This window comes from Leiobunum rupestre, chromosome 5 (assembly GCF_980474605.1).
Source record: "Leiobunum rupestre chromosome 5, qqLeiRupe1.1.hap1, whole genome shotgun sequence".
NCBI lineage: Eukaryota > Metazoa > Arthropoda > Arachnida > Opiliones > Sclerosomatidae > Leiobunum > Leiobunum rupestre.
In genome coordinates this window covers 58,473,141-58,500,847 of record NC_143388.1, presented here as the reverse complement: position 1 = coordinate 58,500,847, position 27,707 = coordinate 58,473,141, and the positions used below count along the sequence as shown (strand labels likewise).

At 37.6% G+C, this 27,707-nt stretch overlaps 1 protein-coding gene across 1 annotated transcript in view; it reads left to right on the top strand.

Annotated features, from left to right (window-relative positions):
• Positions 1–3,729: 3,729 nt before the first annotated feature.
• Positions 3,730–27,707, top strand: part of LOC149945417 (uncharacterized) — a 30,142-nt gene continuing 6,164 nt past the window's right edge. The window contains exons 1-2 of the mRNA XM_090176552.1: positions 3,730–4,339; positions 21,658–21,892. Of these exons, the coding sequence (XP_090032678.1) occupies positions 3,730–4,339; positions 21,658–21,892 (845 nt within the window). The remainder of the gene's footprint in view (positions 4,340–21,657; positions 21,893–27,707) is intronic.

Here is a 27,707-nt window from a genome sequence, read left to right as displayed (position 1 = left end):
TTATATTTAATTTAATTATTTAGTAAATCGTAGTTAAATATATCGAAGAATTTGACAACTTGTCAAAACAAAAGGTACTGTGACAATCAAAGCACAGAAAACATCCCAACACTCTACAAACCTAGCTTTATGAACGACCCCTGAACCGCAAAGTGCATCGAAAAAAAATCCAGGGAGAGTCCGTGAGCCCTGGGCTTTTCCAGCCAATTATCTATCTAGTTTGAGCAGAGAGTTATTACGATTTATCACTCTCTACAGCACACACACGGAAAAAGACGGAATGGTTTGGGGATAGAGTTGGCCGCCAGGTTCGCATCCCAGCGAATAAAACTTCCGAAATTGACCATTTTCAGTATTACCCAATATCAACCTTTTTATATATACCCCTCTCTATACGAAAATAACTCGGCCGAGGCTTAGAGCGACGCGTTTTTCGCTACCCCTCTCGCAGATGGGCAAATACCCATGCCGTAAGCACACGCATCCCAAGCCCCGCAGCGCCGCTGGTGCGGAACAAAGGCTTAGCCACTGCGGCTATAAAAACGCGCTATTTTTTCGGCCCCTTCCCGGAGCCCATTTCGGGCCAATCGCGGGTCATTTTGATGCTCTTTTATCAGCCAATAGGCGTTCCCCTCCGCGCCGAAACTCTAGCCAGCTTAATCGGGATTTTATCGAAATATAACGGTTATGAAATGAGATAAAAACGAGTGCCAAGCAGAGCTAAGCCTTTGGCTTCTGCCCGGCTGGGGGGGGGGGGGGGGCTCAGTGGGCGGACCATTTCCGCACGGTTTCTTGTATTTTCCCTCGCGTTTCTTAACTCTCTTTTTAAAGGGCTGACGGATGAAGTACGGCCAATTTCGTCCATGTTAAGCGGGAATGATGAAGTATTAAATTAAGTCCGACGTCAGTAACCTAAACCGGGCTTTAAATTTTATGGGCTCAATTTATAGAATTGCCCCCTCCACCGATAAAAAAAGCATTTTAATCAAACTTAATTTAAATATATATACCGCTTTTTACAAGACGTTAACGTATAAAGATGGTTTGCACGTGACGTCATACTATCACTCACTGAATACTTTGTTACACGTTTAATATAATTTATATATGTTATCTTTAGTTAAAAAGTTAATTTTTATGGGATTATATTATAATTATGTTACAATTATAATTCGCAAGTATATTAAAAAAAAATATTTTTTTTCTATAATTATTTTAAAACCTATTGTTTTATAATTCTGTAAACCTTTATTTTTATGGATTAATATTATAATTATATTTTCCCCAGTATATTAAAAATAAATAAAAAATAAATCTATTTTCTATAATTATCTTAAAACCTATTGTTTTTATAATTCTGTAAACCTTTATTTTTATGGATTAAAATTATAATTATATTTTCCCCAGTATATTAAAAATAAATAATAATAAATCTATTTTCTATAATTATCTTAAAACCTATGGTTTTTATAATTCTGTAAACCTTTATTTTTATGGGTTAATATTATAATTATATTTTCCCCAGTATATTAAAAATAAATAAAAAATAAATCTATTTTCTATAATTATCTTAAAACCTATTGTTTTTATAATTCTGTAAACCTTTATTTTTATGGGTTAATATTATAATTATATTTTCCTCAGTATATTAAAAAAATAAAAAATAAATCTATTTTCTATAATTATCTTAAATATGTTTTTTATAATTCTGCAAGCCTTTAGTTTCTGCGTACTTTACGATGGAGCAAAACATTTTCCCTGTATTTAATAATAATACTAATAATATCAGGAAACTATGTAGGTATACACTTGGAATGTCCAAGGAAGATTTTTACGGCTGTGATGAAGCTCGTAGAAACGGGCGTGTCTTAAAGCGGGAAAACTCACGAGAAAACTCTGGCGCCTCGCTACCCTCATTCGACGAAAACTCGTCATTAAGCCTAGTCATGGTTATTATATTAGCTTACCAGATTATCTCCTTTATAACCATACAAATACCTGAAATTAGGTATCACTACGCTTCTTTCGCGAAGAACCTTATAATTACTTAAGTACGATAACAAATTGAGGTTTTTAAATCCATTGTTTCATAAGCCTTTTTTGCGCGGGAAGACAGGGGCGTAGGAACGTTCTAGAAGTTGGAGGGGGCAAAGATAAACGAAAAGGGGTCTGGATAATGGTTTTTAATTTTTAATGGAGTGTAGCTTCTCCGAATGCATGTGTACTTGTTACTACTATGTAAATTGGCGGGAAAAGACTGAAATTTAAACACAGTTGAGGTTCTATAAACTGTATATGCTTTTAAAATGATAATTTGAGCCTTTTGAAGATTTCAACTGACCAAAGGTTGGAGGGGGCAATAACATTAGTTGCCCCTCCCAGCAAAACTCTAGGGAGGGGCATTGCCCCCCTGCCCCCCCTGGTTCCTACGCCCCTGCGGGAAGATCGCCTATTTGTTACCATGACATTCTTTTCGCGTCAAACCTCGAGCCAATGAATTAGAAATGTCGAGTTACGTCTTACACTTGACGTAGTTAAGCCCCGCCTTTTTCTCGACGCGCTTTCGTATCACCGTCCCAATGGAACCTTAGACATTCCAAGTTTAGTTTCCTGATAATATTAATAATCAGCTAGGCTAATAATAAGGCACGAACTGAACTTTATTATACTCAACATTTAAATCTTTTAACTTACTAAACCAGAATAAAAGCAACTTAAAATTACTTAGTGTCGACTTCACCCTGAACACCGGTGTATTGCAAATCGAACACTTCTACAGGGGTTCGTAGGCCAAAAATATATCAAATTGAAACCATGTTTAAATCCCTTTCGAAGTGGCTAAATATAGAAACGCGTATCTTCTATGGAAAATAACCATTCGTGTCACACTAATCGATCTAGGTGACCGGAAGTGGCGATACCGGAAGTCAACCAGATAGTAAACTTATTCGAAAATTCATATAACCATTAACTATATATTGTACAATTCGGAAAAACACGAATAAAAAATTCACAACACAGAAAAATATATATATAAATATAAAAAGTCACCCTATAAAGTGAAGGACGTCGATAATCGTATTGGGAACGCGGCGAAGCTGTTTTCAAGTCAGTTGCAACCATCCACTTCCGGCTGCACCGCAACCTCGCTTCCGGTCCATCAAAAACCCTACAAATAACCATCGATTACTACTATTATTCGCTATTAAATATTATACCTTGTTTTTAAGGGATGTTAACGTAGCCCTCCCCCCACACCCTTAGAACCCCCCGATTACAATATCACCTGCCTTTTGTTCTTTCCGATTAGGCCCTCTAGCGGTAGTTCCGTCGAAGGCGGGACGCGGGGTAAAGTTAACTCGGGGTACACTTACAACCGGCGAGTACCTAAGCCTCGGCCCGGCGTGCCGAGCGCGCGCTTACGGACACGTGACCCGCCACGTGGCGGCCATAACCAATCAGATTAGCGGCCGGATACGAACGAGAGCCGAGGCGTAAAAGTCAAAAATGTTAAAAATTTGGGAGCCGTATAGGGTCCCCTTTTTTCACGTCGCGATGGGGGCCGCGTAATCACCGTTCTTTATACTAAATAAAGAGTCCTGGTCCCAAAAATGACCGTCAGAAGTTGGTCAGATTTCATTCGAGATGAAAGTAACCGATCTTCGTTAAATGAAATAAAATTAAATAAAATTATTTTAAAAAAAACTTTTATTTTAAAAAGTTCTTATTATGGATATAGGGCAGTTGAGTGGTAGAGTTAGTACTCCGAAGTTGTCGGAGATAAATCCGGATAACCCGGATGAGAAGATGATAACTACCAAGGGTAGTTTGATGAGTACGGAGTCCCTAAGGGCCGCCGTGGCCGCCTGGAAAACGCCGAAGACACATTCGCGAAGTTCCGCCTTTACGCCGGTTCACCCGAACATTTTAACGTCGAATTTGTTCGACTTCCCGGACTCTCTGCACGCCTCGACGGCGGCCGTTCCGTTTCTACCGTTCGTCTCGTCGTTGGGCCTCCGCGCGGAACGAGACGGCAAACACCCGGGACTGAGTACGGGCGCTTCCCGGGCAACGCCGTCGCCGCCGGAGTCGTCGAAAGGCACCGAACATTTGTCGCCGCTCTCAGCGTCGTCGGCGCCGGCGCCCGCGACGGAGGACTCGGACTCGTGCCGGCCCGGCTCGGCGACCACGAAGGCGGCTTCCGACGCGAATCTGCCGACGGTCCCGCCGCTCTTCCGCCACTTTCTGCCGCCGACTGGTTTGTTCGGCGCCGACCCGACCTTGCTCTACCGGGGCTTCCCCGACTACCCCCTCTCACCGGCTGGTTTACCGGCTTTTTGTAAGTTTATTTCGCAAGTACACGCGTCAAATGTATTGGCACGATTTACGTTTTAAAATTACGCACATTCTGTTGATTTTTTTATACTTTAAAACTTTCATTAAATTACATTTAAATTCATAAATTCAGAGCCGTGCAAAGCGGGGGTAAGGGGGTAAAATCCACGTAGCCCGACGGAAAAAGATTCAAAGGCGTGCTTTTTAGGGGCCCTGTACATAATTTGTCCGAAATTCCTCTGCACGACGCTGATTATTTCTAAATTAAATTTCAAATATTACCAGAAGTAAATGACCCGAAGATATCGAAATAGCACTCAGAATCGGAGGGCGTTTTCCTTATGAAAATGATAAAAAAATCGAGTCAAATAAAAGCTAATTTCCATCCACGTCTTTTGACGCGATAAATTGCACTTGGGAATTGTGGGTATAGCTATTTCTATGTACAATATGAAATTTTAAAAAACAACGGTTTTTATTGTGCACAATGTTAAAAATCAGTTTATTAGAAGACCGACTTCATTTTATCGTATTTCTATGTATATAAAATGGTGTCATAAAACAAAACTTTTTTCGACTACAGGAGCGGTCAAAATGTAACTTCATAAGGAAAACGCCTCCAACATGGGGAGTATAGCAGTCTGATAACTTCGGTTCATTTACTTTTGATATTACTTAATTGTTTTGTATATTTTAAGAAATTCCTCTGCACGACACGGATTATTTCTAAATTAAATTTCAAATATTACTTAATTGTTTTGGATATTTTAAGATAACATTAAACGATTAAACTTATCAATATTATGTATTTTTTTAGTGTACTATATGGTACTACTTGTCTATCAACTTTTAGACTTTACCTGAATATAATAATAGTACCATAAGTAACATTATAACCATAAGTAGACACTTGTCCACGCATATTCACTATCTCCTATCTTCACCAAAGACAAATTAGTTGAAGGATTCGCTAAATTCGAAATTTATATAATATTAAATTCTAAAAATATGACATCTATAAAGTAAGGAATGTTATAATAGTAAATTTAATGTTAAAATTTAATAATTAATTATTTATTCGCTAAAGTAAGCGTTACTTTTCATTTTGAAAGTGTTTTAAAATTCCGGCAGGTCTCTACCTATAGTGGCGCGGCTTCGAAGGAGGTACTAAAATTCTGACATTAGTGTCATACGTCTGGTGGTTTATGTTACTTATGATAGTACTTTCTCCGTTTTATCATATTTCTCTTAATCGCGTCATGATATTAATGATTTTTAAAGGAATTGGTGGGAAATACGATTTTACTACGATTGGTCAGAACTTTAAAAAATAGTTCAAATGTCTGAAATCCGGGTTCTAAGGTCCGAAATCCAGTTTCAAATGTATGAAAGGTGATTTGAAATGTACGAAATCCGGTTTCTAATGTCCGAAATCCGGTTTCTAATGTCCGAAATCCAGTTTCAAATGTATGAAAGGTGATTTGAAATGAACGAAATCCGGTTTCTAATGTCCGAAATCCAGTTTCAAATGTATGAAAGGTGATTTGAAATGTACGAAATCCGGTTTCTAATGTCCAGAATGAAGTTTCAAATGTCCGAAATCCGGTTTCTAAGGACCGAAATGCAGTTTCAAATGTATGAAAAGCGATTTGAAATGTCCGAAATCCGGTTTCTAATGTCCAGAATGAAGTTTCAAATGTATGAAAAGCGATTTTGAAATGTCCTAAATCCGGTTTCTAATGTCCAGATTGAAGTTTCAAATGTATGAAAAGCGATTTGAAATTTCCGAAATCCGTTTTCTAAGGACCGAAAGAAAGTTTCAAATGTATGAAAAGCGATTTCAGATGTCCGAAATCCGGTTTCTAAGGTCCGAAATGCAGTTTCAAATGTCCGAAATCCGGTTTCAAACGTCCGAAAATATTTTGTTTTTGCACTACTTTTTTAATGCATTTAATATTGCAAATTATTTAACCGGTTCATCTGACTTCTATAGGTGACAATTTAAAATCTGTTCAGATCACATTTCCAATTTAGACCCCTTTACTATTTTATAAAAATCATTTAAAACTGGCGTTTTAAGTCAGACTTAAGCCTCTGGTTAGATACTATTCCTTTGAGCCTTGCTCTACTCACTACAATGCGATGCTAACGACGTTATTAACCCCATCTGGTCGCACTAAACTTTCTCCTTTATTAAAAGATATAAAATTTGTAACGGCGCTCGATCAGATTTGGATAAATTTTGAATGTCGGGAAAACGTGACTTGGCGGAGTAATTGTTATCACTGTAAAAAGGGGCTCCATTTTCAACAGATAATGACATCCAGCGCCATCTAGATTCAACCACCTTATAACTAAGAATATATGCATCAGTCTAATCTGTAATCCTTCGAACAGCGGCCAACTCTGGTCGTAATCCGGCCTATTATAGGCTCAAAACCCGAAGTTAACGGCTGGATTCCCTTTTCCAAACAAGACTCTGCGTTCATCTGAGAAAAAACGTTTTCGCGAACGGGCAAAATTCCGCACGATATAAGCGATGATAACGCATAGAGTTGCGGAAAACGCAAAATTTCAGTTTTGCGGTGGAATATCCGGATTAACACCCGGTTTTCACTGGGCGATTTTTGTACTATTTTCGTATTTTTTGGGGAAAAGGAAAAAACATTTCCTGTTATTTTTGCGAAATTCGTGTTTTTGCGTCGCGGGTCCTATTTCTATTTTTGCGATATATATTTTGGCGTGGTTTTTTTCCCGTAGACGTAGACCAATCATAGCCAGTCTTTTAGTCACGTGATTTAGAAAACCGAGGGAGCGCGTGTGTTTCCCTTTTTCAAGTCGCCATTTTGAAATTTGGAGATAAGACCTATAGGCTTAGCTCTTCGATCTGATATAGTATATCATCAGTGGTCTGCACTCTGCAGTGTATTAAGTTAAAATGACAACAATGTCTAGTGTATTGTTTTTTTTTTTCCAACTTCGATACAATAAGTAAACTTTAAGGGTATTAATAACTTCGACAACTACGTCGTCCTCCACGTTTGTTTACAGACGAGATCCTTTTTATTGATTTTTTTTTACACGAGTCAGTTCTGTTCCGGTTCCGTATTCGAAATTCAAAAAAAAATTCGTTTCGCCCAGTGAAAACTCACAAGCAAAAAGAAATTTAGGAAAACGGATTTTAAGTTTTCCGCTCTTTTTCCGAAATGATATACGCGAAGAAAATCGCCCAGTGAAAACCGAGTGTTACAGAACCTCGAAATTTCCGCACGATATAAGTGATGATAACGCATAGAGTTGCGGAAAACGCAAAATATCAATCTCGCCAGTGGCTTAAATACGCCAATGCAGCCAATGCGGTGCATTTGGGGCCCACCCCAGTAATGGGGCCCATAAACTTTTACTTAGTCGACTGTCCGATCGGCTGTCTCACGAAACAACGCCGTATACATGTTTATTTTTATAGAGAGTATATACAATGATGTCATTATCACGATATTGGAAGCCAGTGAAGTAAATAGGCCAACGCACCCAATCGCGTACATTGGAACGCACAAAAATTGACATGTCACAGGGGCCCATTTTCTTATCTTGCATTGGGGCCCAATTTTCCTAGCTACGCTACTGAGTCTCACGGTGATATATCCGGTTTTACAGAACGTCAAAAATTCCGCATGATGTAGGCGACGATATCGCATAGTGTCGCGGAAAACGCAAAATTTCAACCTTGTGGTGGTATATCACGTTTTACAGAACGTAAAAAAATTCGCACGATATAGGCGACGATAACGCAAAGAGTTGCGAAAAAAACAAAATTTAAATCTGGCGTTTTTTCGTGAGTTTTTGGTCAATGAAAAGTAAATAGATAACTCGGTTGTTAACGCCATTTTATTAAATTTTAGGTATTTCAGTTTCTCCATTTTGATTAATATTATTTTTTATGGTAACGGTACAGGTGTAGTTCATCCAGGAATATTTTTGGCCGGTTGAAATTTTAACAGTAACTGAACCCTTCGCCTATGTACTAGATTAATACTAACTAATAAATTTCGAAATTGTCGCGTTTACTAGTTTTTTGCCATGAGACACGAACTGTCATAATTTTAAACTTAGGCCGTATATTTTTAAATGTTTTCAGACGAGAAGACTTTGGAAAGTTAAAAGAGTAATTGAATATGAATATGAACATTAGAAAGTTAATTAACCTTATAGCTGTGACGATGTTGTCTTGAAGAATTTTCCTAATTCTACCTATTCAAACCACTTTAAGAACCAAGTATTGACATAATTAATGAAATAATAATAAACGATAATTACTTATAGAGAGAGACTTCTGAGTAAAAATTTGAGGCTTCTGTGATAACGCCCAATAAGCATTTATTAGACAGATTTTAGTCCATCCCGCGGAAACGTCTACTTGTAGAAGGGTAGTTGTGGCTTTATTCTGTGCAAACTGAGCTCCTACAAGTTATCCCTATACGCGTTTTCAAGAGAATAGCTTAACCAGTCTATTGTATCATTAATAATTTTCATTTAAATCTTAACAATACAATCTTAAATAAATTACTTATTTACAGCCCTTTTTTCTTTCATTATTTTGTTAAAATATTAGTCTGCTACAAATTCTGAATTCGGCGCTTTTATAGGACATGGCAATTATTCTTTGGAGGTTCATTTTGCATTTCGGCAGTTCTAAAAGATCCTTGTTTTAGCCCCCGTTTTGTTATAAAAAATAAATAATTAAAAATTGTAAAATGTAATTTTTTGTAAAGATTTACAAGTTAAATTTTGGCTGATTTAAGCCTTAGTAAGTAGTGAACTATTTTCCCCGCGACGGACTACACGTTTTTATAAAGAGGACCGAAATCTCAAAAAATCGAGGGCTCCGTAATTTGAATATTTTTGCATCTCAAAGTAATTTCAGAAATCTTAAACTGTTTTTGAGATTTTAGAGCACGATTGTCGTGGTTAATTCTGTTTTTTAGGCTGATTTCGAGTTTTTGAACTGATTTTCGCCTTAGCCAGGATTTTGTTTCGGGGGGGGGCATGTGCCCCCTGTGCCCCCCTGACTACGCCACTGCGCCCAGATATCGGGTTTTTCAAGTTGATTTCAAGATTTCTAAAATGATTTATCTCGAGATTGTAAGGAATTGGTACGAATGTTGGACCACACGCGAAATAATTTGGCCCCCAAATAGCTAGTCACTTTAGAAGACAGCCAACATTAGCGTCGACATCAGCCCGACCATAATAGCGATTTCCAAGAGGGGTAGGGAAGGTAGAAACTAATTTGAAAAAAAGACTGAGAAATCTATCGCTTTCAATGACACGTAACTCCGCCAAGACAAATGACTCGGCGCGAAAGGGTCACCGCTTCGAGTGCCACGAATGAAAATATGAGCCTCGAATTTAGAGAGGGATTAGTCTTCCCACTGTTGGACCCGGAGAATCTATCACCTTCAAACTTGGACGCCTGCGGGGCATATATACATTACGAGATTGCCGACGAGAGGGTAAATCCTTGGGCACCATTTTGTGGTTTCAAATTGAGATGAATTTGCGTAAAGAAATTCACCCCTCTTCACTATATTTATACTCGTGAAACATGCGGTTTCTTTTTTTGGCGACCAAACCCCCGATAATGTTTCAACCTAAACATGTGGCTATGGACAAATTGTCTTTAGAATTTGGTTTCAAATGAACCGTTTTAAATCTTTAGATTTCGAGGGTGGTTCTACTTTGACCATAAGTAACATGATAACAATAGTCAGCTAGCACCAGAAAAATCCAGGCACGTGTAGAGGGAACTTGTTGAGGGGTCGGACATTCAAAGAAATCCCGTACACCTTCCAATAAATCCGAAATTCAGAAATCCAACGGGAAAACTCGAAATCCGGCAAGAAATCTCAAAATCCGGCAAGAAATCTAGAAATACCGAAATGCGACGGGAAATCTTGAAATCCGGCAAGAAATCCAGCGATAAATCGCGAGATCCCGAAATTTGACGAGAAATCCCGAAATCCAACATGAAATCTTGAAATCCAGCGTGAATTCCCGGATTTCTAAATACCGCGCACATTTTTGGTGAATGTCCGAGCCCTCAGAATTTGTAGGAGGTGCAAGCTGTACGCACAAAGGTATATCTACACTCCTACAAGTTTTCGCTACACGTTTTCGGGCGGTGTCTTAACCTCTCTTATAAATGCGACACTTTCTATTGTTAATGCGAATTGTCTGACCGAAACTTTTTCGATACTGACCCTTTTGCGCAGCTCCGAATTGGACAAGCAAACCGAACTGAGTAGCCTATTATTTTGCCTTTGGCCATATTTTGCCACTATTAACTCTGAAAATTAGTTCGAAGATAATGTTTGTTAATTGACATACTTATGTTATTATACCTGTTTATACTTTTTCCAAACCAATTCTAATCTTCGGGGCCGTTTTAAAATAATTTGGGGCCCTACGCAAAAACCTAAAATGGGCTCGCAAAAAACATTAAAGCTATTTTGAACCATATACTATAGTTGAAAAAATCAAATTTCTAATTCAGTGGCCATTGTCTACTTTCGCGCTATTTCAAGCTGTACTCTTTTAATTTTGTGTTTTAACTTATAAAATTAATATTTAAGTGTAGAACAGCCTCTTGTTTAGTGCTTAAAATAATTTTGACAATTTTAAATTTTAAAATAATTAAGTTATTACGTTTTAATTCGGACCCCCGGAGCTAAACAAGTTGGGCAAGTGCCCAAACTATACCTTTAGTTAGGACCTTATATCTCGTTAACTATTAATATTAGAATTATCAAAATTATTTTAAGCACTAGAGGAAGGTTCAGCCTAATAAGAAAAATATAATTCAATTATGTAATTTTTACCTCTTCGAGGGAACTTTGTACCCTAGGAGGGGTTATACAACCACCGTGTCTGTCTGTCTGTCTGTCAGACCTGCGAACGCGTTCGCATTTTCGGGGCAAAGCGTAATCACTGCTTTCTCAGTTTCTTAGAATCAGGGAAAAGGTTTTTCCAAAAGCCGGGATTCGAACCTGAGCCCTCTTACACGACAGGTGAGCGTTCTACCGCAGAACCACGGAACGAAAAGGAGGCTTGTACTGTATTCTTCCCCCTTAAAACAAGGTAAATGAAAGTCAGATGCAGGGCCCTAAGAAATTGCCTTTCTTGCCTATAGTCAGTAACTTGGCTCTGTTTTTATCTTAAAGAATGTTCTGAATTTCATCAGTTGGAGGTACCGGGGTACATTGTACCCACCAGATATCAGAAACAATGAATATATTTGAGCCCCTCAAAATAGACTCCAAAAATTATTAAATCACATAATTTTCCCAATTTATTCGATTAGTTGCGTTTATAATATAAAAAGTGGTCTTGCCCAACTTGTTAAAATGTAGCTCTTACGTCACAAGACACGGCTTTATTAGTATATTCTTCGCACGAGCGATTTGCACGCGCGCTAGAAAAAGCTATATTCCTCGCGACTGTAGCGCGTGCTCGTATAGACGTGTAAAAGTAAGAGACTGTGACGTTAGAGCCCCTGCAGAAGGCCACGTTAATTTATAAAAAGAACTATTCCAGAAAATGAAGAATGTGTGGACCAGGTGAAGCAGTATACACGAGGAGAGACACAAAGTAACTGTTTGGACAATACTAACAAAGTTATTTTATGACTTGGAAATAAAAGATATTTTCTTGGAGAGCTTCCTTAGGACTTAAAATTAACGCACTTTATCCGTTATAAAACGCATTTGATTGGGACGAAATTGAAGAATTGATCGAAAGGGGGCTCTAATTATCCGCTCGTGAAACGGGAGTTATGCCGGGAAACCAGCTCGAAGGGCGTGGGTGCGATCATGGGCGTGTGATGACAATTGCCTGCCATAGGCGTGTCCCAAGTTCATCTTCATATATCGGATACGTCGCACCAGAAGTAAATTAAACGAAGTTGTTATTACACTGTCGACACTCTTTCAAGATTTAATATGATTCAAATAAAATCTGTAGCTCTTGACTGTATCTAGATTAAATATGATTAAGTGTGGATTACATTTTTAATCGATTTTTAATCTCGCTCCGAGATCAGCCCCTCGGATTAAACACAAGAGGTACTCTGTTCCATCGCCACCTAGCGGCGTCCTGCTGCTAATCGGCTTGAGCAAGGTAAAAACGGAATTTAATCAATATTAAATATGGTCAAATACTTTAATCACTGAAACAACTGTTAGTTATAACCCTTTCCTTCGAAATTCGTAAATTTTAACTAAGGAATTATGGGTATTTCCCTCACAAGGAGACGAGCCGATTTTGTTCAAATTCGGGGGATAAGTAGACCTTTATGTAACTTGAAATTTCCCGAAAGGAAAAAATTGGACGGGCTTTAGTTTGGCCATGGCAACCAAAAATATTTTTGGTAACTTAAACTAGTACCTATACATTTCCCCATGGAAATTAACATGGAGAAATCACAGATTTAATGGTTTGAAATATTTTTAAATATTAAAAAAATAAAATTATATTAAAAAAATTGTACATTGGGTAAATTCAGGATAATTTGGGGAAAAATAAGCAAATTGGGTAAATACAAGTAAATTTGGGTTATATTATTTAAAATGGGTAAATGCGTGTACATTACGGTAAATATTAGTAAAATATGTAAATTAGGTAAATGCAAGTAAATTGACAAACTTTTACCCAAATTAACCTAAATTTACCCAATGTAAATTTTTTTCAATATTTAATTTTTTTTCAAAAGTAGATTTTAAGTAATCAAAAACATTTTTGGTTGCCATGGCCAAACTAAAGCCCGTCCAATTTTTTCCTTTCGGGAAATTTCAAGTTACATAAAGGTCTACTTATCCCCCGAATTTGAACTAAATCGGTGAAAATCACCTCGACGGGTCGTCTCCTTGTCAGTTCGTCCATTAGTGAAGGTTTGGACGTGGGCTGTGCCTGAATACAATCTCCAAAATTGTTAATTGAAGGTAATAAAATAAACTGTCCATTAAAACCATAGTTAGCATTCTCAGGTCGTGTATGCTTCAAAATCAGTAATAATCCGGAATTACAAGCATTAGCACGATTACTTTAACACAAAAATAAACAATACAATACGCGATTTATAACAAATACGCTCCAGTGCGTTGCGACCGAAAAATACATGGAACGTAAAACGCTGTACCCCGTAATTTCAGTCCCTCAAATAGGGTCGAAATAACCAACGTTTATATAAATTCGGGCCTAATAATCAAATTACGCGCGGGTAGCCCAATGATTATTGGTCGCTCGCAGCGGGTGGCATCCACGCGGGGCTCTTTTACCAAGCGCTCTTATAATTACAAACTGAGTGGTAAATAATCATCATTTTAAACCACGAGGGATCCGTAGGCCGGCGGAGATAAATCACGTTTTGGGGGGGGCGCCCTCTAGGGACGGAGAAAGGTGCTACTTTAATTTTTCAAAGCCTCGGGGTCACCGCTACCCACCACTGCGCTTACGTCGGCCAACACCCCTGCTGGTATCTTCCCGGAGTAACGTGGTCATTTTAGCAGCTGGTAGGCGATCATTCTGCCAATTTCACCCTCCGCTGTTTCTTACCATCCTCGTGTCCAGAGCCGCTGCTATAGCAAATACACTTCCGTCTTTTCAGAAAATCGCTTCTTTTTTGCGTCTTTACGAGGAGCAAATTTTAAAAATTTACGTTTATTATTTTAAAGCTAATGGCGGTAAATATTTTAATTTCGTCACATGACCAAAGGCTCCGGCTCAAACTATTACAAAATACGTAATCTACTACAATATTTCTTGATAAATACAGGTGTTTCAAAAGGTTATTCAAAAATTTTAAGGAGTTGTTGAGAAGTATGCCGGTTGTTTCCTCATTTTCCTACGATGAGTTAAAAGAGCGCCAGAGAGCTTCAAAGTGTGGCTTGGGACCTTGGAGGTTCACGGTTGGAACTGGGACATGAGGATATTTTTTTAGTAGTCAGCCTGACTATAGTGAGCCTCCTATCTTAATTTATTTTAATAGTCACTGACTAGTGGGGGTAAAAATGGGGGTATAAAAACAAGAAGAGCAGCCAACATTTTACTTTACCTGTCAGAATTAAAATATAAATTTTTTATCACTTAAGTTACATGACGTTGGTCGATCACAATTTTTTTTATTAAAATGAGATTGATGAATTGATGATACGCCATATTCGCCATTATTTATGAATATTTAGATACGTTTTTCACTAGTAAAATTGACTATTGAGCCCCCAGATTTCGATTAAGTCGGAGCATTTAATTTAGTAGTCCAATTCCGTGACTTTTGCTTTATGTCCACGCAACCCTGTGTGGGACTTCAGCATCCAGTAAACGTTATTTTCAAAGCCAAAAACGAACAACATTTAAAATTATTTTGCATTTTGAAATTTTTAAGTTGTGAATTTTCATGAAGGAAACTATATACGTATACACTAGCGCGTGGTGTACAGGCGAAATTTTCGCTCGCTACGGCGGCCAGCCAATTATTTTAAAAATACGCGCAACATCTTACGTTCGACGTAGTTTAACGCTAATAGCCGTTTCTGCCAGCAGGGCCGTGCAGAGGGGGGGGGGGGGGCGTAGCTGTAGGGCCCATCGAAGAAGCTCAAGGGGGGGGTGCAAATCAAGATAACTTGGGATAAGTTTTCAGGGCTCAAGGGGGGGGGGGTGCAAATCTAAGGGGCCCGCGAGTAAGTTTGCCCCGGGCCTCAGGATCCCTCTGCACGGCCCTGTCTGCCAGCGCATTCCAAGTATATACATATCGACCGCTTCCTGGTATAACTAATCACAGGAATCCATACCTCTACTTGGAATGCTTATCCTGTCGTATCGCGAATGGTACGTAAGATCACTCTGACGGCTTTGGCCCCGCCTACGAGAGAAAAAATACCCTCTGCGCGCGCTCCCCTCTCACGTTGTTGTTTGTTAAGTTAACATAGTGACGTCAAAAAAACCGTCAGCCACATCGAGACGAAAGTCTGCCGCGATAAGAATTCCAAGTAGAGGTATGGATTCCTGATAATCAATTTTACGTTAAAGATAAAAACTGGCTCTCCCCATTGTCCTAAACCCCTGAACTTCGTAAAGTGAAACTTTCCCAATCTCGAGCGTGTTATCATAATTTATGAACCACCCGATTTAAAATCAAAATTTATTATAAATTATTAATATTTATTTAATTTAATTTTCATCGTGATTTAGGATGGATTTAAATTAAATTAGATGTTTAAAGCGTTTTTCAACGAATTGTGGAATCGATTGATTTCAAAAATGAGTTTCTGCGTGGAAATACCTCTGAATGATAAGGTGAATACGCCATACATAAATTGATCAATGCTTTAAATACCAAAGTTCATGGACGAAGCTAGCGTTAGATAACACACAAAATCTATTACCATAAGTCGAATATCCATCATCATTTTCAAAAATCCTAGAAATTACTTTCTGTAAAGCGTTTTTCAACGAATTGTGGAATCGATTGATTTCAAAAATGAGTTTCTGCGTAAAAATACCTCTGAATGATAAGGTGAATACGCCATACATAAATTGATCAATGCTTTAAATACCAAAGTTCATGGACGAAGCTAGCGTTAGATAACACACAAAATCTATTACCATAAGTCGAATATCCATCATCATTTTCAAAAATCCTAGAAATTACTTTCTGTAAAGCGTTTTTCAACGAATTGTGGAATCGATTGATTTCAAAAATGAGTTTCTGCGTGGAAATACCTCTGAATGATAAGGTGAATACGCCATACATAAATTGATCAATGCTTTAAATACCAAAGTTCATGGACGAAGCTAGCGTTAGATAACACACAAAATCTATTACCATAAGTCGAATATCCATCATCATTTTCAAAAATCCTAGAAATTACTTTCTGTAAAGCGTTTTTCAACGAATTGTGGAATCGATTGATTTCAAAAATGAGTTTCTGCGTAAAAATACCTCTGAATGATAAGGTGAATACGCCATACATAAATTGATCAATGCTTTAAATACCAAAGTTCATGGACGAAGCTAGCGTTAGATAACACACAAAATCTATTACCATAAGTCGAATATCCATCATCATTTTCAAAAATTCTAGAAATTACTTTCTGTAAAAATTTAAAACGCTGGAGAACTGGTACACTTATGCGAAATACTTTTATAAATGTATGTTATTATTTACACAGGCAGATCGAAATATTTTGATTAAAACTAAATAATACTTGAAATTCAAAGTAAAATGGTCTTCTATCAGGTAAGGTTTATTTTTTAGAATTGTGAACCTTTTGGTTTATCAAAGGTCGACGGTCGATCTATAGATAGCTAACCCAAAGGCACCTATGTTAACTCTTCATTTCTTAATTTTATCTAGTGTTGTAAGTCGGAAAAATTTCCGGAAAATGACCTAGGCCTTTTTTTTGGAAAAGATTCCGTATTTTTCCGAAAAAAATTAAAAAGTTTCCATTCCATGATTAGTCTAATATAATTTTTGCAAATTTAAATAAAGCGGCATTTTAGTCTCATTTTTTCGAATCTAAAACTAAAACTAAACTTCTAGACTAGTTTAAACTGATTAACAATGTAACATTATTAATGTTTTGTAGTATGTTTACTGTTATTAGACGTTTTATATCCATGAAAATATTAAAAACCCTTAAAAAGTAATTTATGTTTCAATTTTTTATATTTCCGATTTGCGGAAAGTTTTCTGGAAATTTTTCCGCCTTTTATTTTTCCGGAAAATTAACAACTCTAATTTTATCCGTAACCTGAGAAACGGTATGCGTATAATTGTCGACCTTTTGAGCATTCCATTTATTATCCTAATTCACGTTATTCCCTCACGTTTTCTAGCTCGAGCTAAACTTCTTTATTACTATGAAATAAAGGCAAACTTAAATTACAGACAAGAGTCTAGTTAAAACATATATGACTAAAAGAAAGTTTACATTTAAAGTATAAACTGTACAAAAACAACAGAACGCATTCGTTGGCCTTTCAACTCAAACATCTGTCTTCCAGCGCAAACTGGAACCACAACCCGCTATATTCGAAATAAAAAGTGGGGCCTCTTAATGCCCGTTTTAAAAATTGGAGGGGCATCCATTGACCCATTATTTGGCTAATAGATAGTCCTCTAATATCCCCCTGACAATGTAGACTATACATTTGAATTTGGTCTTATAAAACGTCTGCTAAGTTGATTGAATTTTTGCGTCCCGACTCGAAGAAGCGCTTCTCTGTTGGTTTGTGTGTCGGCGAAAACCAACTGCCATTTTCATTTAGAAAATTATTACCTACGATTTACCTTCGATTCTTTGTATTGTAGTTTTGGAAGCTAGAATGATAAAGGTAAAATAAATATTGAATATTACAGGTGATACCAAAGCTTATATAGTTTTTAATATTGTTACGTTTAAAAGTAGCACGACGGAGCGGGCATCTGTGATATCTTGATGACAATAGTCAAAATAGTAATACGTATGTAATATTGCTTCGAACGACCAAACTGTCCCGGCTATTTTGGTCGTAATTGTCAAATATCACTTTTATTTTATATTATCCGCATCAAACAATTTGACTTGAAATTGTATCTGATTCATTAACCAAATTAACCAAACTGAACTACAGATCTGCCATAATTCATATAACCAAATTTAGTCAGCCTTATACGTTTAGTAGATACATAATCTTGTGGAAACCAATCAAAGGAATTTAATAGGAAGATTAGGGTTGTTAATTTTCCGGAAAAATAAAATGCGGAAAAATTTCCAGAAAATCGGAAAAATAAAAAATTTAAACATAAATTACTTTTCAAGGGTTTTTAATGTTTTAAACTTTTTATCGATTTAAAATGACTAATATCAGTAAACATACTACAAAACATTAATAGTGTTACATTGTTAACCAGTTTAAACAAGTCTATAGGTTTAGTTTTACTTTTAGATTAGAAAAAATGAGGTGAAAATGCCGCTTTATTTAAATTTGCAAACAATATACTAGACGAATCATGGAATGAAAACGTTTTTAATATTTTTCGGAAAAATACGGAAAATTTTCCGGAAAAAAAGGCCTCGGTAATTTTCCGGAAAATTTTCCGACTTACAACACTAGGAAGATATGTAAAATTGATAACTGTGATGCATCTGAAATCAGCTCAGTTTCTGCCTGTCGTTTACAAATTAATTCAGATTAGTTTCGGGTTTAAACCACTGGTTTCCGTTTTGACCCATATTAACTGATATGATAATATCACAATTATTTTCTCGGTTACGAACTGTTTTCTGAGATTCAGTTGAAAAACCTAGTATCTTATTTTTTAAGCATAATTCTGACTATTTTTCATACAAATAAATTAAAATTAAATTTAATATTAAGATAAATATCGTCATGAAAATCACTTTTAGACAATCCCAAACAATACGTCAAATTTAATAACGTATATTTATTTTGGGGAACAATATTACGAACAATTTAATTTGACATAGGTAACCTTTTTTGTCGTTTAAAGTTAACACTGGTATAATATCATAATTATTTAATTAATAATAATTATTAATATTATTGAATTATATAATTTAATTATTATTGAAATTAGTTTATTAAGTTATAAAATTGGTCGCAGCATAGCTCATCTAGTAGCTAATAATAATAATAAAAATTAATCATTAAAAGTAATATATAAAATATTTAAATAAAAACCAACAACAACATAAGTAAACTTAAGAATTTTGAATTACACCGTTCACCAAAAACAAATCTCGAAACCAATAATAGTATCAATATAATCATAAAAATTAAATTATTATACCTTGAGAACTTCTCCAGTTTAATTTTTATATTTATATTATACCTTGAGAACTTCTCCAGTTTAATTTGTATATTTATATTATACCTTGAGAACTTCTCCAGTTTAATTTGTATATTTATATTATACCTTGAGAACTTCTCCAGTTTAATTTGTATATTTATATTATACCTTGAGAACTTCTCCAGTTTAATTTGTATATTTATATTATACCTTGAGAACTTCTCCAGTTTAATTTGTATATTTCTATTATACCTTGAGAATTTCTCCAGTTTAATTTGTATATTTATATTATACCTTGAGAATTTCTCCAGTTTAATTTGTATATTTATATTATACCTTGAGAATTTCTCCAGTTTAATTGGTATATTTATATATACCATGTTAATTAATAAGAATAATAGTTATAAATATAATCATTTCAATAATAAACCGCGTGTTATTACTCCTCCGCTTGTACCTATCCCCTGCCTTTACCCGAAGATTCAGATAACCCTCAGCGGGCGATTTTTAACATTGTCTAATTTAATTTAATCGCCTTATTTATAGTTCAGAAGAGTGGACATGGCACTTCCGCTTTTCGTTATCAGCTTGTAGCCTCCCTCCGGAGAATATTCCTAATCGAATTGGGTCCCATCCGTGTAACGCAATTAATCTTTTACAAGCTCTTTTAAAAAAGCTGTTGTTAATGCTTCCCCCCTCCCTACACGAATTAATCTTTTATTGCCATGCCAAGAACAAATTAGCCCTCTTCAAGCTCTAGCGGTTACCCATCAACGGTGATAGGAGCCCCCCTTAACGCCGCCGAACTTAAATGTACCCCCCTACGTCGAACTTTAATACACCCCCCTAACGCCGAACTAAAATAACTTCCCCCATTACGCTAAAGCCTAATAAAACCACCCTACTACCAACTCAAATATCCCCCTCCCTACGTCGAAGCCTAATAGAACCCCCCCTACTAGGAACTCAAATACCTTCCCCCCTTACGCCGCCGAAGTCTAATTGAACCAACCACCCTGCGCCGAACTTAAATACCTTCCCCCCAGTAATACCCCCCGAACTATAATACCCCCCCCCGTTCGCTTACCTTCCCCCCCACACCGAACTATAATACCCCTCCCCCTGTTCTATCGGGAAATTATCTCTCTGTGTGTAGCGAGATGATCGCCAGGGGATCATTTAGATAATAACATCTGTTGGGCGCCCTTCAGCGCCGTTTGTAATCAATTCGCTAGAGGGCGCATCGCCGCTCTTTTATTTTCACCTCGAATTTATTGTAAAAGCTCTTTCTTTATTTCTTCTGGCGCGATTGTGTCGTCAATTTCTTATAAATAATTGGCTTTTGAGTTCGGCTTTTAGCGCCATTAACGGACGCATTTAGGTTTTTCGTAAATTAGATTGATAACTGCGGAATTTACGAAAACGCGATTTCATTTTATCTGTCACCAAGAACGTATTTAGGTTACGGAGAACGTACGAGTCTACCTTTTACTTAAGCAAAAAAATACTAACATAACATATAATACAGGGTCGTGCCGAGGGGGTGGAAATAGGTGCCAACTCCCCAGGGCCTAGTGAAAAAGGGCCCAGAGGCATGCTTCTTAGGGGCCCGCTACGATAGAGCCAACGATGACATAATTTGCCTAGGGGCCCGAAATACCTCTGAACGGCACGGATTTATTATGAAACTTACGAGATAAGTATTAATTTATTCGTGTGAAACATGTAATTTTTCAGAGGTGCAATTCACTTCGATGATTAAGTTTGCACCATTGATCGATTTAATCATGATTAAGATGATTAAATGGATTAAATCACGATTAAGATGATTAAATGGATTAAATCACGATTAAGATGATTAAATACAGTTAGTGGTTAAGCTTATTAAATCACGATTAAGCTGATTAAATACAGTTAGTGGTTAAGCTGATTAAATCGAGTTAGTGGTTAAGCTGATTAAATAGAGTTAGTGATTAACCTAATTAAATCACGATTAAGCTAATTAAATCATGGTTAAAAAAGTAGATCGTGATTAAATAGATTAACTTGTGATTAAATAAAGATTGAAAATATTAAATCAAGATTAAAAGATTAAATCATGATTAAATCGGATTTAATTGTTGTTTAATTGATTGGTCTTGCGCTTGTTGCAGCCTACTTCCAGGGGCTAGTAGGCAACACTTTGAAGCTCTCTGGCGCTCTTTTAACTCATCGTAGGAAAATGGGGAAAAAACAGGCATACTTCTCAAATCACCCTCTACAACTCCTTCAAATTTTTGCTTAACTCTTTGAAACACCCTGTATTTTATTTTATTCGCGTTTTATACATTTTACAAAAGTGTTGCAACCATGGACCGATAGTCAATAACATTTTTTTTTCTATTTATAACCCTGACCTCTCTACCGTTTCTTTTTTGAATGTACGTATATGAGTGAGAAGGACTAATTGCATTGGTTTTCTTTTCGCGGACAGTTCACCGTCGGCGGAGGAAAGACGGCCGTCAGAGGCGTCAGCGGACGACCTTCACGAGCGAGCAGACGCTGCGGCTGGAGATGGAGTACCACCGCAACGAGTACATCAGCCGGCCGCGCAGGTTCGAACTGGCCGAGTCGCTGGATCTGACCGAAACGCAAATCAAGATCTGGTTCCAAAACAGGAGGGCCAAGGACAAACGGATAGAGAAAGCGCAGCTAGATCAACAATACAGGTACTACTACTACTACTACTACTACTACTACTACTAGACTTATAGTTTTGTTAATTTTCCCGAAAAATAAAATGCGGAAAAATTTCCGGAATATTTTCTGCAAATCGGAAAAATAAAAAATTGAAACAAATTACTTTTTAAGGGTTTTTAATATTTTTATCTTTTCATGGATATAAAATGTCCAATATCAGTAAACATACTACAAAACATTAATAGTGTTACATTATTAATCAGTTTAAACTAGTCTAGAGGTTTAGTTTTACTTTCAGATTCGAAAAAATGGGGCGAAAATGCCGCTTTATTTAAATTTGCAATACATTTTTTTTTTCTAAGTCATGAAGTAGCAGCTTTTTTAAAATTTAACAATTTATAATAAACCATGGCTAAAAGTTTTAATATTTATAGTTATATTAGACTAATCATGGAATGAAACCTTTTTTTATTTTTTTGGAAAAAATACCGAAAATATTCCGGAAAAAAGGCCTCGGTCAATTTCCGGAAAATTTTCCGACTTACAACACTATACCAGACACTCTTACTATTGGTTTTTACCAATTTGTTGCGTTAGAACAAAAGCGACGTAAGAGACAAAAGTGTGCCATAACTTAAAATTTTTCATTGAGAGAGTAGGTGGTTTCTTTTCGCCTGTTCTCGGACTAAAAGTGTACTCTTTTGTGGCGGACTGGTTAGCTCTTTCGCTTCGCAGCATAAGGAGCCGGGTTCGATCCCAGCTTGTGGCACTGGGTGAAAACTCGGAACAACTCCTTACGCGTTGAGTTTTCAAGCTCTCCCCCCACTGGTTTAAGGGTTTTCCCCTGAGTTTTCAAGCTCTCTCCCCACTGGTTTAAGGGTTTTCCCCTGAGTTTTCAAGCTCTCCCCCCACTGGTTTAAGGGTTTTCCCCTGAGTTTTCAAGCTCTCCCCCCACTGGTTTAAGGGTTTTCCCCTGAGTTTTCAAGCTCTCCCCCCACTGGTTTAAGGGTTTTCCCCTGAGTTTTCAAGCTCTCCCCCCACTGGTTTAAGGGTTTTCCCCTGAGTTTTCAAGCTCTCTCCCCACTGGTTTAAGGGTTTTCCCCTGAGTTTTCAAGCTCTCCCCCCACTGGTTTAAGGGTTTTCCACTGAGTTTTCAAGCTCTCCCCCCACTGGTTTAAGGGTTTTCCCCTGAGTTTTCAAGCTCTCCCCCCACTGGTTTAAGGGTTTTCCCCTGAGTTTTCAAGCTCTCCCCCCACTGGTTTAAGGGTTTTCCCCTGAGTTTTCAAGCTCTCCCCCCACTGGTTTAAGGGTTTTCCCCTGAGTTTCCAAGCTCTCCCCCCACTGGTTTAAGGGTTTTCCCCTGAGTTTTCAAGCTCTCCCCACTGGTTTAAGGGTTTTCCCCTGAGTTTTCAAGCTCTCCCCCCACTGGTTTAAGGGTTTTCCCCTCAGTTTTCAAGCTCTCCCCCACTGGTTTAAGGGTTTTCCCCTGAGTTTTCAAGCTCTCCCCCCACTGGTTTAAGGGTTTTCCCCTAAGTTTTCAAGCTCTCCCCCTACTGGTTTAAGGGTTTTCCCCTGAGTTTTCAAGCTCTCTTCCCACTGGTTTAAGGGTTTTCCCCTGAGTTTTCAAGCTCTCTCCCCACTGGTTTAAGGGTTTTCCCCCGAGTTTTCAAGCTCTCCCCCCACTGGTTTAAGGGTTTTCCCCCGAGTTTTCAAGCTCTCCCCCCACTGGTTTAAGGGTTTTCCCCTGAGTTTTCAAGCTCTCCCCCCACTGGTTTAAGGGTTTTCCCCTGAGTTTTCAAGCTCTCCCCCCACTGGTTTAAGGGTTTTCCCCTGAGTTTTCAAGCTCTCCCCCCACTGGTTTAAGGGTTTTCCCCTGAGTTTTCAAGCTCTCTTCCCACTGGTTTAAGGGTTTTCCCCTGAGTTTTCAAGCTCTCTTCCCACTGGTTTAAGGGTTTTCCCCTGAGTTTTCAAGCTCTCTCCCCACTGGTTTAAGGGTTTTCCCATGAGTTTTCAAGCTCTCCCCCCACTGGTTTAAGGGTTTTCCCCTGAGTTTTCAAGCTCTCCCCCCACTGGTTTAAGGGTTTTCCCCTGAGTTTTCAAGCTCTCCCCCACGGGTTTAAGGGTTTTCCCCTGAGTTTTCAAGCTCTCCCCCCACTGGTTTAAGGGTTTTCCCCTGAGTTTTCAAGCTCTACCCCCACTGGTTTAAGGGTTTTCCCCTGAGTTTTCAAGCTCTCTCCCCACTGGCTTAAGGGTTTTCCCCTGAGTTTTCAAGCTCTCTCCCCACTGGCTTAAGGGTTTTCCCCTGAGTTTTCAAGCTCTCTCCCCACTGGCTTAAGGGTTTTCCCCTGAGTTTTTCGGATTTATCTTGCATAAAAACGTGTTGTGGTTAACGGTAATAGTTAGTGTAGGGAGCTGTTAGCATTAAGGGCTTGCCACCACCCTCCTACGCATTGTAACCCGGCCACCTGAATTAATGGCTTTAAAAGCCGCTTGATGACTTAATTGGGCCTAAGGTGGTGCCAAGGTATAAGCCTAGCTGATTATTATTATTATTATATTAATTTAATAAAGTTGCTATATACAATCAACCTTTTTAAAATACAAATAATGGTTTTATTTCTATTTAAATGACCATGTTGAAACGAATTTTAGCGTTGCTCAAAATACCCAAACAAATCAGCAAGGTTCCCTAGTCTCCCAACGCCATTGAAGCACGTGCCAGTGACGTATTTAAATTACTTGACCGGAGTATTAGGGCTACTCTTTTTACTCCTTCTGAAAAGGAGGTGTCAAGAGTTAAAATCGGATTTTGTCGTCTGCTAGCCAGAATTTATCTGCTAAAAAGGCCACAGGCAGACATTTTGGGGGAACGTTTTTACTCCGACTCAAACTATTCGCCACTGCACAGAATCGGAGTAAAATGACGTCATAGCTTTACTCTTCTTACCCGACTCCGAAATCCCGGAACAAGCGAAAAGAAACCACCTAATGTAGGAGAGGGGGTTCAGAATACGTCATAAATTTTTTTAATTTTCCCTACTCCAGCGCCACCAAGTGTGGCATTTTACAAAATATATCTATGCGCGAGTGAATTGAAGGGATAAAATCGCGCCAAATCAAATTGGCCTATAGACCAAAGAAAAAGCTTAGAATACATTGCCATCTAGTTGGTTTCGAAGTCAATGGTGAGACTAGCTCTCAGCAGATATTTCAAAAAGCACAAAGGTAAGGCTGTCACATTTTTGGGTCTTACGTCGCTTTTTGTAAGAACATGAGATCTTAAACCGAGTGGCCTCTCCAAAGAAAACCCCTTTGAACTCTTTCCCGTATTACACCGAAAATACCCCGTAAAGTGTCGCCCCCTATCGTAGCTCTAGCGCGAAATTAATTTTAATTTTATCACCTGACGAGAAGCTCGTAACTCTTTCAAAAAAACTTAAATCTACTACAATCACTGTTGATAAACATAATGTATACGTGTACCGTTTCATATTTTAACTCACTTATGATAGTTATTTAGTCCCTGTTAGTATACGCTTTGGAAATCTCAACCAATGAGTCTATAATATTGTTCCATAAGTTTGTCAATTTGAGGAATATTTTACTGAGAGCTAGTGACGTCATCGCAAGAAGAAAATCTCCCCCTAGTGAGGCGCTGTCAAAGGCTACGTGTGACGTGTTAGCGAGCGGACGCAAAACGGCGACGAAGCCCGTAATGCAGTCTGTCTCGTGAATAGCTCTCAGTAAAACCTTTGAATGTGGAAATAGGAAGTGTCACTCTAATGTAGCAATATTATACACTTATGATCGGACTTAATACAACGAACTGCCGAAAACGACATCTATCGGACCATTTAGGTATTAGAGACACCGCTTGCTTTAATAATAATAAAACCCTAGCAGGGAAGGTCAAGCTTCTGTAACTAGGAGCGCTGCAGTCAAGATGCTAGTAGAAAATTTTCAACTACGTTCTAGACTGTCGCGCCACGAGTGAGTAGTAGCGGAAGCTTTCCTTCCTTGTCAGGGCAGTATAAAGCGCTATGGTGAATCAACAAGTGTGACTAAATTAATTTAGCAAAGGTTTCCAATTTTCATTGGTTGAAAGCAGGAAACCATACCTCTACTTGGAATGCTTATCCTGCCGTATCGCGTATGGTAAGATCACTCTGACGGCCAAACCTAGTTTCCGACTTCGGTTCGCAAAACCTAGTTTTCGACTTTGATTCGCAAAACCTAGTTTTTGACTTTGGTTCGCAAAACCTAGTTTTCGACTTTGATTCGCAAAACCTAGTTTTTGACTTTGGTTCGCAAAACCTAGTTTTCGACTTTGATTCGCAAAACCTAGTTTTCGACTTTGATTCGCAAAACCTAGTTTTCGACTTTGATTCGCAAAACCTAGTTTTTGACTTTGGTTCGCAAAACCTAGTTTTCGACTTTGATTCGCAAAACCTAGTTTTTGACTTTGGTTCGCAAAACCTAGTTTTCGACTTTGATTCGCAAAACCTAGTTTTCGACTTTGATTCGCAAAACCTAGTTTTCGACTTTGATTCGCAAAACCTAGTTTTTGACTTTGGTTCGCAAAACCTAGTTTTCGACTTTGATTCGCAAAACCTAGTTTTCGACTTTGATTCGCAAAACCTAGTTTTCGACTTTGATTCGCAAAACCTAGTTTTTGACTTTGGTTCGCAAAACCTAGTTTTCGACTTTGATTCGCAAAACCTAGTTTTCGACTTTGATTCGCAAAACCTAGTTTTTGACTTTGGTTCGCAAAACCTAGTTTTCGACTCTGATTCGCAAAACCTAGTTTTCGACTTTTGTTCGCAAAACACGTTGCGTTTTCGTTCACACGCTCTATTAAATGTGGTCGAGGTTTCACGCGTTGGCCGCCGAAAAAAATTATCGTAATTCTAAAAAATATACTCATTTTCAATTTAAAAATATTTTAATTTATATTAATATAGGTATTTAATTTTAATATTACCATTTAGTTTTGTGTAATCAAAAGTATCTGTACGAAAGTTATTAGATGTAAATTTTTGGAGCTAGGCCGAGGTCTTAAAAACTGACCGTTGTTCAAAACTTGGCCAACAAATTGTAAAAATTATAAAAATATTTAAAAATTGACGTTAGAGAGGTTAAGGAGAGCGCTCTTGAAGTTTGAACGACAACGTCGAGAGACACGTGATCATTCTCCACGGTGAAAGCACGTTTAACTGATTTTAAAGAAATTAAATTCAAGAACGTCTAGATACTCTCGACGTTGTCGTTCAAACTTCTAGAGCGTTCTGTTTAACCTTTTTTTCACACAGAGCTACTTTGTTTTGCCACTCGTGTTGAGAAAGAATGTTTTGCAAAATATTGACTCGTGTTAATACTTTTGAGTCAAATATTCTTTAGCTTGAAGACGATACCATATTTCTGTCGAGATTATGTTAAGTTGTTCTTTTTCTAGCATTATGCGTCTTAAAACTTGGTTTAATTGAAATCAGTACCAATAAACAAGAAGAGGAATTTACGGTAAACCGGGGTACGCGAAAACGTAATTACGTGTTTGGACGATACTAACAACCATACGTGGCTCGTTTAGTATCGTTCAAAAACCCTAGTTAAACAACAATGTCTCAAATACGCTAAACGTTTATTTTTTAACCGTTGTCGTACAAACTTCAAGAACGCTTTGGTTAATCTCTCTAGTGTTAAATATTTTTACGTTATCAATAAACTTTCATAAAATGAGGAAACACCTGTCCATTATACTAATAACATCAGAAAAAAACTGTAAATTCACATCAAAGTGGTTAAAAAAAATGAAACGATAAACCCAATACAGCCATTAATTAAAGT